The sequence below is a fragment of the Nelumbo lutea genome, chromosome 5 (assembly GCF_056320005.1).
Source record: "Nelumbo lutea isolate HS-2025 chromosome 5, American lotus-T2T, whole genome shotgun sequence".
NCBI lineage: Eukaryota > Viridiplantae > Streptophyta > Magnoliopsida > Proteales > Nelumbonaceae > Nelumbo > Nelumbo lutea.
The window spans coordinates 31727175-31745201 of NC_142688.1; the positions used below are offsets into that span (position 1 = coordinate 31727175).

Genomic DNA, 18027 nt, shown 5'->3' on the forward strand with positions numbered 1-18027 from the left:
AAGCTACTAAAATTAATTATTTAAAAGTCAATTTCTTATCTTCTAGGCTAAATATAGCTTCTAGGCTTTTCATGTGATACCCACCTTGTAAGGCCAAATTTTGCTGTGTGAAAGCCCTCTTAAATGGGCACTTAGGCTTTGTGCAATCGAGCTTTGGACACAATGTTTTTAAATGCAATGTTTGCACATGCTTATTGAAACATTTTGTTTGGCTCAGTTTTGTTTTCCACAGCCCAAATTGAGCCTTAATTTTCAAGCATGTGAACTAAGCCCCAATCTCAATCACAGTTAGGGGTAGCCACGAGCTGAATTCGATTAGCTACATACATACATACATATATACATACATACATACATGCACGCATACGTATATACATTACATAATAATAATAATAATAATAATAATAAATTATAGAAAATAATATATATAATAAGAATATTATAGATATAATATTTTTATTTTTATATATAATAATAACTAATCAATATAATTTTTAATTTTTAAGTATCAAATAAAAAATATTATATATATATTATTTTTATAAAATACTTTTTTCAAGTTGAGCTCAAGGTTCTAGCTCAAACCAAGCTCGAGCTCAAGCTCGAACCTCGTACTACCTTGGCGAACTGGCTCGAATCCACCCCTACTCAGCTGGTATATATATATTTTTTATTTTTTATAGATACGGAGAAGTAAAAACAAGCAGAAGTTTTTATTATATTTTTGTTTTTTTAGATCAGGATTTCATTACCATCAAACAGTCTTTCATGTCTAATCATATCGAATGTTGTTAACCTAAAACCAGACATAAAGCTATTTATGTCATTGAATCGCTAGTATAACGGTTTGATTACTCAATCAAATAAAAATGAGGAAAAAATGAAAATAGAACAAATGGTTTCGAATTATCAATCAAAATTATTTCATATTAAAAATTAAAATTGAGATGATAAACATTATAAGTTGTATCACCCACTAACAACTGTCCTTAGTTTGATCAAGTAACATTATTAAGATAAGCCATGGACTCCAAGGATCCTTTTAGTCCGAACAGCCATTCAAAATAGAAGGGTTCGTTTCGCTTGTGGGAATAGGGGTCTGAAATTGGAATGGTCCATTCTGATTTCAGTAATTTGATTTGTAGAAATAGGGCTTTGGAATTGGAATTAGAATGGCCCATAGGGGTGTTTATGGTCCGATTTGGTATCGTTTGGAGAAGATCTCATATTAAACCAGTAAATTATGGTTTGAAAAATTCTTAGATTAAATCAAACCATTTTGCTATAGAAATCAAACCAAACAAAATCAAACAATTCTATTACGGTTTATGCCGTTCTATTGGGCTTAATCCAATTAGGAGGCCCAAATAACATGCATACCCACATAAATAACAAATATAATTCAAATATCAATTGCCTTCTTCTTCTTCTTTATTATTATTATTATTATTATTATTATTAGGCATCTAATTACAAATTAAAAATTGTATGAAATGTTAAATACATACATACATATGTTTAAACATATGTATATTACATACATTAATAATTCGGTTTTATAAAGTTTATGGTTTGGTCTGATTTCTAAAATTTAGAAAACTAGACCAAACCAAACTATTTTAAGGCCAAGCCAGATCAAACCACCAATTCCGGTTTGGCTTAATATGGTTTGGCATTCCCATTTTGATTCTGGTAATTTGGTTGGGAAGATTGGCATTCCCATATTTGAGAGAATAGTAATTCCAGCCTCCCCCTTGGGAATGAGAATCTCATTCCAACCGGTCAAAAAAAAAAAAAAAAAGAAAGAAAGAAAGAAAAAGGACTAATGAAACCCCCAAACCCTATTTCCTTTACCCGATGCCTAGGGGTGTCAATGGACCGGTTTTGGGTTGGACCCTGTCCAAACCAAAATCAATTTGGACAGACCAATAAGACATACTGAATCGGACCAGTCCAAACCTAATAGTCCAAAGTATTTATTGGATTGGATTGGGCCTGGTCCATCTGTAATGCATTTATATTGGGTTGGGTTGAATTGAACCAATATTTGGTCCATTGATAGAAGATAAGAATACATGTGTCAATGGATCGGGTTTGGGTTGGAACCAATCTAAATTAAAACCATTTGAACTGATTGGATTGTCCAAACATTAAATATGACTGATTCAAAATGGTCCAAAGTATTCATCAGATTGGATTGGGCCTATTCCATCTGTAATGGACTCTTATGAAATTTGATTACAATTCCCATTTAAACCAAACAAGGGGAATAGGCAATTCCAGGGGATCTTGATTCCGAATTGACATCTACTAAGGTATGGAGAGCCTTAATTTAAGGCTCCATGCCGGAAGAGTGCAAGTACGAATATGTAAAGTTTATGAAAATGACACCCTTTGTATTTTACACCAACGAGGGCTGATTTGTTGGTGTTTTAGCTGGTTTGTTCCGATGTTAATGCGGAATTGAATCCTGGAAAAAGGGATCAAGGGAGAAGTTATTAATAAAAAAAAAAAGGGAGAAAAGAGTAGGAATGCAAATATGTCAAGTGCAAAACAAGGTTTATAAATACAAAATATATGTAATAGGCTCAATTTGCAAAAGAGTACAATTACAAATATGTACAGTACAAATATATACAAAATATAAGATTTTGCACTCTACATATTTGTATTTGTATTCCTTAGAAAGAATACAAATACACACATACACACACACACACATATATATATAGCATAGGTACTTACAAAATAATACAAAGTACAAATATGTATGGTACAAATACGTAAAAAATAATACAAAATATAAGGTTTTGCACTCTACATATTTGTACTCCTTCCGAACTGAGCATTAATTTCAATTGCAAATGCACAAATTCATTCAATCATCTTGGTTCAAATAGATCATAATCAACAACGCAAGAAAGAAAACTTAGGGCACAACAACCAAGTGCAAGGCCCAAAACAAGTTGTAACAACTCAAGAAACTCGATGTCCCGCCTTGTTTGCCGTTCTTTGAACAATAGATATCAAGACAAAGAGAAGGTGAAAGATTAAGCTCCGGCAATCGGCAACAACGGTGCTAATGCACCACAGACCACAGTGGCTCAGAAGAGTCCACCCACAGAAGCTTGGTTATGGTTGAAACGCCTTCGATCATCACTGATTGGAGATACAGTTCCAAAGCAAACTCAACGCCATAAAAGGAACCTTATGCTTCAGCTTCTTCCATGGGAGGACGTATTGGCAAAGGGACTGCCCTCAAAATGAGATGACAAACAATGACAATCATGATGATCTCGCACTACTATTCTGGCACCTACAGTATGATGGTCGTGCATTACTATTCTAATTACTAACTTTTCCCCTCCCAAAATCCAAAAGAAAAACGCCCCCTAATGAAACTTAATTGAGGTTTTGACCACTAAGAATGAGCAATAGGCATTGGCTGAACGTAGGGGTGTCAATTGAATCGGATTGGTCCAATTCAATTCAGTCCAATATGAGTCTATTACAGATGGGCAGGCCCAATCCAATCCGATCAATACTTGGGATTATTTTGGACCAGTCCAAATCAATGTGGGCTGTCCAGTCTGTTTAAATTGGTTTTTATTCCCAAACCTAGTCTATTAACTTCTGAATCCTTGTCTTTTCTGAATAAACCAGATATTAGTTTAATCCAACTTAATCTAACATAAATCCAATACAAACGGACAATCCAATAAATACTTTAAACCATTAAAACTGGTCCATTTCAATATATCTTATTGGTCCCTCCTATCCATCCAATTTAATTTTGATTTGGATGTAGTACAATCCAAAACCTGTCCACTGACACCCCTAGCTGAACCTCCTCTCGAGTGGCATCTTCACTTTTACCATGATGGATGATAAAACCCACAAACGACTCAGTAAACGTAACGACCTTATTAGTAGAGGTTTATGAAGAAGCCCTCTGATCTGTTTTATAAAGAAAATGGTGCAATTATTAATATGGCCTCCCCTCTCTTTTCAAAATGGACCTGAACCACCCTGGACAGAGATCTCCCTTTCATTAATAATTTGTCAAAATCCATTTACACATTTTATATCACTTAAAAGTTGAAAATTTTTTAATTTTATGATTTTTATTAGAGTTTAATTATGACATAAAAAATATATAATATCTCAATTGAAATCATAAAAGTGATAGCCAATCAAGTATTATTTATCAAAATTTGTAAATGAATATATTATTGTTTACAGCTGTGCATTAGAAATATCTTCCTTATCAATCAATCATGCTAAAAAGATACTGCCATTTGACAATTAATACATGTAAAAGTCATGCCGTATAAGGACAGGCCGGCTAATTTGTCCAAACGATTGGTAGATTTGGCGAGTGCTACACTTTCGTCGTTTAGCATGAGTGGCATACTCATTCATCCATCAATTGGGCTGTAAGTCGAGTGAAGAAAGAAGGGGCTACGTAGAGTAATCCCAACCAGTGAATTGATACCTTGTAAGTAAATACTAAGACCACTTTGGACACTTCATAATTGCATTGATGACATTGGCACCATTCTAGTAGGCCAAGCTATAAATGATTACACAAGATCTCGGCATAAGAGGTGACCTGCTTCTATCGATATGACCTGACTACGGTTAGTGATTTGCTTGACATGCCAAGCAACTTCCCCCTTAAATAAATTATCACCTCTAGATTCTATGGGATTACGATGCCATGTTGGAAGAGTTAGTTATCACTTAGCCCGCTTTGGACGGGATTGAATAAATGTTATCTGTTTATGTGGAGTCCACCTCCAGGCATTAAACCACCTCCGGACCAAATGGGTTATAGATCTCGGATGCGTTTCGTGAAGATCACGACAGCTCACTTATATAAAAGTCTCACCTCCAACTTCATCGGAGTATTCACACTGGGTAAAGCAGCCTGAATACTCTGATCTTTTCTCTCTTTCTTTATAGCTCACCTAAGCGACTTACCTAATTCGGAGTCCAAACTGTCAACCAAGAGAGAGTGTTAGATGTTAATGTAACAGATCTATCAGGCTGGTATCAATCTTTGTTACTAGGGATAATTATCTAAAACTTGTTATGTTTAACATTTACACATAACAACAACACTAAGAAACAAAACCACATTACAGAGTCACTTGGCATGTTGCTGTTGATTATTCAGAGCCAAATGTTATACGACTGCAATCTTTTGAACACTGTGATGATGCGATAAAGAACATTGTTTATTTGTTATTGATGAAAAAGACAATGGCACATTACTTGTCCATTGTATTAGATTAGAAGAGATTTATCCAAGGCAAAAGAAGATACAATCATCTCTTGGTGAGACCAGAAATATTTCACAGAGTTTTGCTTAGCTTTCAAGTGGCTATGGGGGTGCTCTGTTGATGTATAGAAACTCCAAATCTTTTGAACTTAGCATCGCCCCTCGATACTTACGCCTGCCTTGCCCCTATGGCCCCTATCACACAAAGTGAATGGTCAAACCACGGGGTATAAATAATATTTAACGTTTTTACTAACACTTCTTCGAATTAATTACTTATTTATTAGGTGGTTAGAGTATGTCTAAGTAATCACGTTAAGTACCGTTGTCTGTTGGAAAGAACATGGAATCATTTGCAGAGAGAGAGAGAGAGAGAGAGTTCCAATGACGTCCATGGCTTTCATGGGGATGGGGTACTTCGAGATGTTACTGCTAAGCTTAGCAGTTGTGTGCTTTTTCTATCTCCGTCGCCTAAGTCGTAACGACAGCCCTTTGCCAGATTGGCCGGTTCTAGGAATGCTTCCCTCCCTCCTTCGAAATATTCATCATGTCCATGACTGGACAACCAAACTCCTGGAACAAAGCCGCAGGTACACCTTCACGTTTAGAGGCCCGTGGCTCGCTGGCATGGACATGGTCTGGACGTGTGACCCGGCTAACGTGCATTACATCATGAGCACACACTTCTCAAATTTCCCTAAGGGGCCAGAGTTCAAAAATATTTTTGACGTTCTTGGGGATGGAATTTTCAATTCGGATTCTGATCTTTGGAAAACCCAAAGGAAAGTTGCTCATGGGTTGATCAGTTGCCGGAGATTTTGCCGGTTTTTGGAGAGAACAAGTCGGAAGAATGTGGAGGAAGGGCTAATTCCCGTTCTAGACCATGTCTCTGAACAAGGCATGATTGTGGATCTGCAAGATGTATTCCAGCGTTTCACGTTTGATAGTACGTGTACTTTGGTTTCTGGCATCGACCCGGGTTGTCTTTCCGTCGAATTCCCATATGTTGCTTTCTCAAAGGCTTTAGACGATGTCGAGGAGGCAATCCTTTTCCGTCATATTGTGCCCAAGAGCTACTGGAAGTTACAGAGGTGGCTTGGGATTGGAGAAGAGAAGAAAATGAGTAGAGCTTGGAAGACACTTGACCGAAATATAGCTCACTGCATCTCATTGAAGAGAGAAGAGCTGAACAACAGAACAAATAAGAACGAAGAAGAGGGCATTGATTTATTGACATCGTATATGGAAGATGATTATGGTAGTGACTGGTTGAAGTCCGACAAGCTTCTGAGGGACACCTTGTTGAATTTCATGATTGCAGGGCGAGACACCACGAGCGCGGCTCTGTCCTGTTTTTTCTGGCTTGTCGCAAAGAACCCATCAGTTGAAACGAAAATCAGAGAAGAGCTCAAGTCGAATTTGCCTGCGGAGGAAGCAGAGAAATGGAGGGTATTTGATGCTGGAGAGCTAAGTGGCTTGGCTTATCTCCATGGAGCCTTGTGTGAAGCTCTAAGGCTGTTCCCACCGGTACCATTTGAACACAAGAGCCCAGTTTGTCCGGACGTTCTTCCCAGTGGTCACAGAGTCGACAAGAGAACAAAGATCTTGTTTTCTTTGTATGGAATGGGAAGGATGGAAGGTGTATGGGGCAAAGATTGCTTAGAATTCAAGCCACAGAGATGGATTTCAGAGAAGGGACGAATCAGACATGAGCCATCCTACAAGTTCTTGGCCTTCAATGCCGGGCCGAGAACTTGCCTAGGGAAGGAAGTGGCTTTCACTCAAATGAAGGTTGTTGCCGCTGCCTTCATCCACAACTACCACGTTGAAGTCATAGAAGGTCACCCTGTGTCTCCAAATCTTTCTATAATTCTCCATATGAAGCATGGTTTGATGGTTAGGGTTACCAAAAGATGGGAACACTGACCAATTATTACATATGCATGTTTGGTTCTGTTAGCTAGGCTGTGTTTGGTTCGAAAGAAAGGTGAAAGGTTGGGAAACCTAATCTGCACCCTGTATTTTCTTACTTTTCATTCAAACCAAACACAGCCTTATGGTCTTCTGTTTCTGTTTCCTGAAAAGCCATGTTGTAGATTAGTAAATAAGGGTTAAGGAAGCCCTAGTTTCGCTTGTCCAAACTGTCATTTCAACATACTAGTAGGATTCATGTGTCATTTCAGCTTTTCTTTTTGCTACAAATTTCTTTTTAAAGCTGAGCAAAACGGGTGGTCCCAACTTTGAATCCAGTTGCAACTCAAGTTACCCAACCCAGATTTTAGAAATTAGAATAGTTTGTGCTTGCTATCTGCCTGAGCCCAGCCTATAACCTGACCAATCAGCCTGAGCCCATACTAGGTGTTTGGGTTTAACTCATGCTTGGCTGGGGCTGTTCATATCTTAATCTTTGCCTTAAGATTGGTTGAGGGGACAACTCTTTGGGTTGAATTGAAATGGATAGGGATTTCCTACCAACAAAACGCTCCCAAAACTATCCCAACAGCCCATTGCAGATTGGTAACATCACAATTGTCATACATGAAGAGATGTTCCGGATGTGCGACTCTAATGGCTTATTGGGACAGAGTTGGGAGCAGATCTGAAGTCAATGAAAAATGGGTCGACCTTAAATCCAGCATGATCTACTCAAGATGCATCTCACACTGCAAAGATTTAGTAAGGCACTAAGGGTCTGTTTGGTTCATACAGGAATCAGAATGAGAATTGGAATTAGCTATGATGGGATTTTATTCCCAAAGGAGGGGGAGGGAATGACCATTCTTTCAAATGGGAAAATGTCATTCCACCAAATGAAGATGGGATTCATTCTGATTCCATCCAAGCAAATAGTTAGAATTGGAATGGCTCATTCGGATTCTGATTCCAAACCCCTATTCCCGTGAACCAAGTGGGCCCAGCCGTTTATATTGCCTAATCAAGGCAAGTAGGGATGGGGAGCTTCTCTAATGTCCTTCCCATATTCTGCCCGATGAATAGATGATGTGGTCAATCCAAGTCATCAATTCGGAGGAGCCCTCTGGATTGGCTGCCTATTCTATCCTCTAAGTCATCTTTTACAACATCGCAGTAGCATTTTGCATGGTAACGACTTTAAGAATCGAATAGTGCAAATAGAAATATATTTAGCGCAAATACAAGGTTTAAAAATGTATATACGAAGCATATACAAGGTTTTGCATGGACATATTTGTATATTCAAGTCTTCTTGCTAGTGGAGCCTTAGACTTAAATTTGTTTATAGTGTGAATTTCCTATGTGTTAGCACCCAATTTTTGCTCAGTCCTTTCTTTTACTCATCTGGATGTTTGATCGGACCCCACCAATTACTTTAAAACATGCCAAAACCCTAAGAAACCAAAGTTTATCCCAAATGCCCACAAATCCACCATTAAATCTACATGATTCCCTTTCGATGGTCTTGATTATGCCACATCACCATGCCTGATCATCGATCAAAATCCATCACATGAAACAAAATCCTCAAACAACCAATCATGCAAAATTTCAACTCTAAATTCTTGGATTTAGCCAATCGTCCATCAGAGATCCCATTTCGACGCATATAACAATATGACGCTCCTCGAACCTAAAGCTCGTGATCTGTACATACCTAACGCGATCAAAATCTTCCAACAGTCTCATAATCCCAATCTCAGTCCTCACTCTCGGAAGGCACGTTGACGATACCCGAGGGTCCTGCATCATCCTCAGAATCTAGTTCACCATCAGCGGCGTTGGCCATCTCCTGAGTAATGCACGAAGTAGTTATGGCGTTGATGTCGAGCTCGGGGTACATATTCCTGATCATCCACCGGCTCATTTTAAAACCCCTTCTGTACGAGCCCACCATCAGGTCGTCAAAGCATGGCGAGGCGATATAATCTTCAACAGCTTTCTTCTTGGCATCCTCGATGCCTTGAGAAAAGATCTATGTCCTCTCCCTAATATCCTCTTGAAGGTATTCGACCTGATGCTGCAAGTCCAGCCTCAGGTCCCCCATGTGCTTCACCACCACTCCCATAGCCTCGGTGTCTCTCTGAGACCTCGCCAGCTTGGTCTGTGCAGCACGAGAAGCCGCTTCGACAGCGCGGGAAGCCTCTTCGGCAGCTCGTGCCCGTCTCGAGCTCCTTTCCGCTTGGGCCGCTAAGGCATGGATAGAGGAGTTCACCTACCAAAAGGAAAAATAACGAGAATGAGCAATAGCGAGAAAGGTAATGACAAGGAGCCCGACAAGAAGTCGTTGACTTACCACCAAGGCATAAGAGGCAGCACGCCCAGCTACATGGTTCAAAGGAAGCTCAGTCCAAGCCGCGACTTCCTTGGGGTAAACGGCCTCCCTACTTTTTTGAAGAGCGTGGTTCGGCGACAGCATGCTCCTGAACTCGCCTTGGCCTCCCAAGCCTGAAGGCCCAGCTCGCGTATAAGCAGCCTCAGTGTAAGGAGGAGCCCCCGTATAAGCAGCCTCGGCGTAAGGGGCCCCTGCCGCTTCTTGTACTGGAGGAGCCATCTTAGGCTCCCTAGGCAGATCCATTGGCAGATAGCCCGGTACCTCAGGCTCTGCATCTCGGGGCAGTTCGGCATGAGTCCGTTTGGCAACTTGCTTCCTCCTCTTCATGGCATGAAACAGGTTCCCACCACGAGTCTTTTCTGCGTCCATCACACTTGCAAAAAGAGCTCGGCATCAGGAAAATGAAAGAACGAAAAACAAAACAAAAGGCAAGCCTCTGAGAAAGAAACTTACCTGAACTCAGGCTGGCCTGGATGAGCTTGGCCTCCGTCAGATAATGGTGGCATTTTAGCCCAAGCCAGGCCCATTCCTGGAGGCCCTTCGCCGTCTCCCTATCTAGCGTAACACCAAGATCGGGGGCAGTCATCCCCCACCCGGTTTGGAATGGCCACCCCATTGCACTTCGCACCCCGAAGTAATTCCGTTTCCACACCAAGACCTTGTTGGGAAGATTGTGTAAAAGGTTGAACCCCGGGCAAGGAGACAGGTAGTACGCCCGCCTACGCCCGGAAGGGGATCCGCTTGCTTCTTAAGAATTAGAATGGAAGAAAAGTTCTCCAAGTCTAAAGGCAAAATGTGTTCACAAAAGAGGGAAATAGTCCCAACCAAATTATGGATAGAATTCGGGTGGAGCTGACCGACGGTAACGCCGAAGTGGTTCATAACCTCGACGATGAGGGGTGGAAAGGTAGGTGCAACCCAGTGACGAGCTACTCCTGGAATATCACGATCACGCCAGGACCGTGTTCCCAAGGGAAGTCGCCCGAGGGTATAAAGTAAGTATACTCCCTAGGCAGGTTGAACTGGGTGATAAGGGAGTAAAGCCCCTCAGGCGTCATGGTTGAGGGCCCAAACTTGTCTAACATCCGACCTTGACGGGAGGAGGACGCCAAACTACCCGAGGTGACTCGGCCTACGGGTTCGAACTCTTCCTCGAGCTCCTCCTCGAGCTCTACCTCAGGCTCACTAAGGTTGTCGGGAGATGCAGCTTAGTTCGTAGAACTTGCATCTGACCGCCTCGAAGAACTGCCTAAGCTGTCCAAGCTAGACATCGAGAGGAAAAGAATACCAGGAAGAAAGTACTGACTCACCCGAAAAAAGCAAACGGACTACGGAAGGTTGACACGAGCTAAAAAGCTTGGACGCAAGCTCAAGAAGCAAACGCAGGAGAATAGCAATGAAAAGCGACTAGGGGTCCCCCACTATTTATACCCATAGTGACCGAAAACTGACAACTCTGATCGAGAAAAATCCAACAGCCCACGATCAAGCTGACCGTGCGCCTCATAAGACCGAGACATGACTGGCCGCACGTCTTTTGAAACTGAAGCAGCGTCGGCGCACGTCTCCCAGCATTGAAGGCAGTAGCGGCGCGTTTTTTCAAATTTGAAATAATGCCCGCTGTCACGTCTCCCAGTGGCGTGCTTTTTAAATTTTGAAATAACGCGTGCTGCCACGTCTCCCAACATTTAAAGACAGATTGGCGCGTTTCCTAACTTTTTGGAGCTCGAGAAACCCAAAATCTCCTAACGAATGCACACTTTGCGCCATCAGTCAACCGGTTCGAAGTATGGGTCAAATCCACCCGTTACCTCGTGAACTCCCCGCGCCAGGGCAAGCCCCTTAGTGCGAGGAGTGGGGGGCAATTGATGAAAGAAGATTTGGCCCGACCTCTTGACCACCCAACACGTGGAAACAACCAAGGGTGGCCTGGTAGAAGCAACAGCTCAGCACGGCAACATGCTCAAGGCGCAAGCTCCGAGAGGAGGAACCAGCGGTTCGAGTTCCCCAAAAGGAGCCCAAACTCTCCCTTTGACCCCGAACCTTACGAGGAGCCAAAAGGGCAACAACCTGAACTGGCCCACCCTAGGGCAGTGGGCCAGTTCGGGCCACACCTCTATCCGAACTCAAAATATCACCTCGCACACCACTCCAGCACTTCGTCTCCAGGCCGTCGAACTGAACAGTCATACCTGACACCAAAGGAGTTCGTATCCTGGGGCGGCGCACCTGACTAACTTGGGATCTGATGCTTGACTGCCGCACTTCAACGACCGCTTTCCACCTCCACTTCCAGTCACAGAGACGGCTCCAACAGAGAGAGCAGTGGTGGTTGTCTGCCCCAGCAGAGGTGATGACACCCGAACTGGCAGAAGTACGGAGGTAATGATACCCGACCTGACAGGAGCTTGGGAGTGAGTGCTCAAAGTGGTTATAAAAGGCTCTCTTCCCCCCAAGAACGAGGTACGTGATAACTTTGCGCCATCTAGTTTTTCATCTTGCCTTTGAGGAAATACTAACTTGAACTTCGGAGCACTCTCACCGGGTTCCTCCCCGGAGGTTACTCGCTTTCTTCCCCGTTTCAGGCACCTTTTGCTCCAGCCAGAGGCAAGATCGTTGACAGTTAGGACCAACCGGATTGCGCTCCATCACATATCTACCCACAACATTTTATCCCAAAATTCCCTCATTTGACCTAACATCAAGCTTAGCTTCTGTTTTAGCGAATCTTATTGATTAAAAGCTCACCTGTCACAAACCTCCATCATCCAAGTCTTATTTGACCAATCAGACCCCACCACCATGTTCAGTGACCCAAACAATCCCAACACATCAAATTTCATGACTAAACACCTCCATTTGACCGTTGAAAAATCAAGATTCCATTTCAGGCCCTTTCATTGATTAAAAAACCATAAGCTAAGACCTTGATCTAAACTAAATCAGTCAATCCACATCTTTGATCGAAGATCCATCACTTTCATCAGATTCGGCATATTTGAAAATGCCTACCTACCAAATTTCATTCCAAAATTCCCTTATTTTATCCTTCATAAAACAAATATTCTATTTCAGCAAATCTTATTGATTCAAACTTGTCAGCCATAGATCTCAATCTTCCCGACCATGTTTGTCCGATCAGACCCCATCCTTGTGTTCAGAGACCCAAAAAACCCCAACACACCAAATTTCATTACTAGATTCATCTTTTTTATCATTAAACTATAGAGATACATTTTTGACGCACCTGATTGAACTGCCACATCAGTCCAACCTAGGATCTTAAGTGGGTGGAAACTGACGTCAAATCCTTACTTAACCCCATTAAAACACCTGGACCAATGATTTTGAGCCTAATAGGCTTAAAAAAACCTAAAATATCAAACAACCCCCCACTTAAAACCAAGAAAGGACAACCACTTTTAAAATCTCATCAAATCTACGTTTTTTTGCCACTGTTAGTCCCAAATACGGAGTTGCAATGTCTAGCACGCCCCAATCCCTCATTGGATGCACGAAACCCATGAGAAACCACCCAAAATCGAGAAAATTTGTTGCACAAAAAATGAATGGTCAATTACAAGCCCCCTTCTCTCAAAATCCTTGCCTATTTCAATGAAAAAACATGGATCAACATCTAGATGATTGGTTCATTACTAAACATGGATTAACATCTAGATGCAGACCTAACGGTTTTATAAACATAGAACCAAAAGCAGAATCTTTATTTTAGAGGTAGGTGAAGACATGTAAGCTTTTAAGCCAAAGAAATGGGCTTAATTTGCATAACAGTCTCTAAAATTAAAACAAGAACCCATAGGTTCAGGGTCCAAGTTTTTGTAGACATGATGCATGACTTAAAGATCCAAATGTATCAAGTCCAATTAAGCCCATGTCCTATTGTAATAAAATGGACATCTTTGACGAACTACTAACTCCCAGGAACATGTATAGGAGTTAACCATAACATCCTATACATATGGGATTGGTTAATAAAATGAACGTGACAACCCTAATCGTAGGCTATAGATAGCATTGTTTAGAGAGAGAGATTTCTCCTTTTCAGTCTCACATACACATTTGGGAGCTCTTCTTTCACTCTCACAAATCAACACTTAGAGAATTGCAAGCCACAACACTTGCGACTTCAAGAAAAAGAAAGAAAAACAGCTTCTTGTCTCTCTACTTTATACTTGAATTAAAGTTCTCATTAAAAAGGCACTTCTTGATTCTTCAATAAGTATGAGAATTATACTGACAGCCAATATTATCTTCACCAAATTCAACTGTCAATCAGAGCTTCTTGTAATCAAGCAGAATCAAAAAGATCAAATCCTTTGTATTTTCTTTATTACAAAATTCCGTTTTATAATTTTTTCCGTATTTTGTATTAATTCCAATACATGAAATTTGTGTGGACTTTAAGGTTTATGGGCATTTGATGGTGTATATCCATATTTATTAATATACAATAACTGCCTCATAGGATGCCAATTAGGAGGTAGGTCATTGGACCATTTCTTCAAACAAATAATAAATGAAGGAAATATCAATTTGATGTTTTCCTCAACACCCCTTGATGTTTTAATAGAAAGAATTTATAGCTGTTTTAAGTCAAAACAGTCTCAACCAAACAGAATATCCACATTTAAACTCAGAATGCCTAGGTAGCAATGATGTGGTGGTGTTTCAAGTATTAAAAAAGAAAAAACAATAATACAAACATCACTTAAATGGATATAAAATACATATCACTTACGTTCAGTTTGGAAAGAGTATAAATACAAATATGTAGAGTGTAAGACCTTGTATTTTGAATTATTTTGTATGTATTTGCATTGTACATATTTGTATTTACACTCTTTTTGATCTGAGCCTTAACAAAATTGCAAACCAAGCATAGTCAGTGTGATCTCATTCAGCATTTCTGCCAAGGATCATGGAAATGGACTTCATAGAAAGTTGAAGAAAAGAAAAAACAACCCAATTTATAAAATACTAAGAACTTTTATTGATGAATGCAAATTTAAGACCAACCTTTGCAGCTGTTACAGCCTTGCACTGGGAATATCTCTGTACTTATCTAGGGTCTTGGAATGGAATTAGGCAATACCCATTCAGGCAGCCTTTACATCCTTGCATTAAAAATATCTCCATACTTATATCTTTATTTCATTGGAAGATATTCCTGATACAAGATTGCAAGAGACTAGTGAGACGGTGTGAGCACGGACTTGCCCTGACCAAAGCTGATCTCCTTGGAATGGATGGACAGGATACAAATCTAATCCTCAGCATATTCCCGCATAAAGTGTCTGTGTGCATATTTATTTAGGTAGAGAAAGACAATACAAAACAAATCATAAAGGATTCATAATAAAAATAACATATAGTAGAAAATAAATATACAAATTATCTATAGAAAAATAAATCATCTATATTACCTATAAAAGAGCGAATGCCCCTTCTTTCTGGAATTTTCATTGGATGTCTTCTATTCCCCTTGCCTAAACATACAATGGGCATAAAAAGGGCATATATGTCCTTTATCCTCATTTTAGAAATTGTCCACTTATAATTATCTAGAAATTGCCCACTTATAACTATTCAAAAACTGTCCATGAAATTATAAATAGTTTTGTCTTAGCTATAATGCCACGTGAAAATGCAAGTACATCTTTATTAGTATTTGAAAGTGTCAAAACAAAATTAAACGTTTATATGACGTACACAAATACAGAAAAAGGCTACCTCACCTCCACATTTCATTGACAAAATTCCTGACAATGATCATCTGCTCTCCTACATCTTATGTCTCATTATTGTTAATATTTCATGATCAGAGAAAATAATAAATAATAAAAAAAAAAAAACAAAGAGGGTTTATACTTTATACATACTCAACCTACAAGTGCAAGTCAGCACTGGTTAGGTCACACTACAAGAAAAAAGGTCAAAGCCGACGGTCCTATGACTGCCAGCTTAGGTCAAAGGCGGCGGTCATGCATCCACCCCCTAAGAAGCTGCCGCCTTAGATCAGGACTGTTGGCTTAGGTTGAAATGACCGCCACCTTTGATGGCTAGTCGAAGGTGGTTCAAGTTGCTCTAAAGTGGCGGTCTATCGGAACCACCGGGTTAGTCCATCGGCTTAGGTCCTAAAAGACTGCCGCCTTAGCTTTTTCCAAACTGTCGGATTAGATGCTATTTGACTGCTGGCTTAGGTATTATATGAGATATTGTTTATGTCAAAGCCGGTTGTTGGATGACCGCCGGCTTAGATTTTTTTTTTATATATTTTTATCAGGTTTATTCCAACAATTTTTTTTTTTTTGCACTAGCACTTTTACTAATTCATCACTTCGATACCTGCTTATTCAAACTCATGACAATTGATACATAAAAATAACTTAGATAAAAATGTAATTTGAAACAAAATTAATGTATTAAATTAAAAAAACTAATTATTATTATTTCCAAAAGAATTATTCAAATACACTATCCAATTGACATAAAAAATACAAGGACTTAAAAAAATCAATTTGTCAAATAATATAACACATCTTCCTTTCTTTCTACTTCTATCAAAATTTAAGATATCTGATAATCTTTGTGCTTTATTCTCCTTGTTGACTCCAACAGACATCCAAGCTCTACTCAGCTTTAAATACAGCACCGCATAAATTATAACCTGAACCAAAATGTCCAATAGATTGCATCAGATCTACATAGCTTCAATAAATAAATAAAGGAACTATATGAAACCTGTTGCACTGAAAACTCTGAATATTTGCTTATATAAAATAACTAAAGACATAAATACAGTACATAATGCTAACATGGTGGTTTATATCCAGAAATAAAATAATTGATAATATAAACTTATGTGAACCTACCAAAGAAATGTTCAACATGTTTCTTGTCGTCTTTTCATAGGTAGGAGGGAGAGCTAAGGCTACAAACATAGGTTCACAACCCAGACCCCATAAGAAACTTCTAATATAAGAAACTAGCTAGTTTTTCATAAGGCCTAAATATGATGCTTGATATCATCATGAGAATGAATAAAGTGTCAAGGGGGGTGGGGATGGGAAAGTTGAATAGCTAATCTGCATGTTTTAGGAGATAGAGGTGTGAGAATTTTCTAGAAATGGTTGACATTCTAACCTGCTACCTCTGCATCCTTGTTGGGTTTCGTGTTGTATTCTAAGTGAGACTTTCTTGGATAAATGGGTAAATGATTGATTTCATCCAATGAGTTTTAAAAAGCCTTCAACTTCAGGTGGATTTAGCGCTGAAAAGCCTTAAGTTAGAACCTTACTGGATGAATGATTGATTTCTTAATGGTATTGCAGTCCAAGTTAGAAACTCCTAATGCATGATGTTGATGCGAGTGGTGTCACACATTGTCACCATTCTAACCCTAAACCTTGTGCTGAAGGATAGGAAGAAATTTCATCTTTTTCTTTTCTATTCCTTGGTAAGTCTAACCATTTATGCATGATGAATAATAAATATAGATGAAGCCCCATCAGCTATACTGCCTTCGTGGATTGCCTTCCATTATGTGATGATTAGATATCTATTTGAATTGTTTTGTTGTGTTTATTAGTTAGTTAATCAGAGAACAATCCTAGATAATGTCTTGGAAATGCCTATCTACCAAATTTCATCAGATTCAGCATGTTTGGAAATATCACTTATGTTCAGTTTGGAAAGAGTATAAATACAAATATGTAGAGTGTAAAACCTTGTATTTTGTATTTTTTGTATGTATTTGCATTGTACATATTTGTATTTACACTCTTTTCAAACTGAGCCTTAACAAAATTGCAAACCAAGCATAGTCAGTGTGATATAATTCAGCATTTCTGCCAAGGATCGTGGAAATGGACTTCATAGAAAATTGAAGAAAAGAAAAAACAACCCAATTTATAAAATACTAAGAACTTTTATTGATGAATGCAAATTTAAGACCAACCTTTACAGCTGTTACAGCCTTGCATTGGGAATATCTCTGTACTTATCTAGGGTCTTGGAATGGAATTAGACAATACCCGTTCAAGCAGCCTTTACAGCCTTGCATTAAAAACATCTCCATACTTATATGCTTTATTTCATTGGAAGATATTCCTGATACAAGATTGCAAGAGACTAGTGAGACGGTGTGAGCACGGACTTGCCCTGATCAAAGTTGATCTCCTTGGAATGGATGGACAGGATAAAAATCTAATCCTCAGCATATTCCCGCATAAAGTGTGTATGTGTATGTTTATTTAGGTAGAGAAAGACAATACAAAACAAATCATAAAGGATTCATAATAAAAATAATATATAGTAGAAAATAAATATACAAATTATCTATAGAAAAATAAATCACCTATACCTATAAAAGAGCGAATGCCCCTTCTTTCTAGAAATTTCATTGGATGTTTTC

The 18027-nt window shown here is 39.4% G+C and overlaps 1 protein-coding gene across 1 annotated transcript; it reads left to right on the top strand.

Annotated features, from left to right (window-relative positions):
* Window positions 1–5228: 5228 nt before the first annotated feature.
* On the top strand, window positions 5229–7425 carry LOC148851466 (alkane hydroxylase MAH1-like). The gene has a single exon (XM_088942841.1). It carries the CDS (start codon window positions 5669–5671, stop codon window positions 7208–7210), a length of 1542 nt encoding a protein of 513 aa, XP_088798967.1. The 5' UTR covers window positions 5229–5668; the 3' UTR covers window positions 7211–7425.
* The last annotated feature ends 10602 nt before the right edge of the window (window positions 7426–18027 follow it).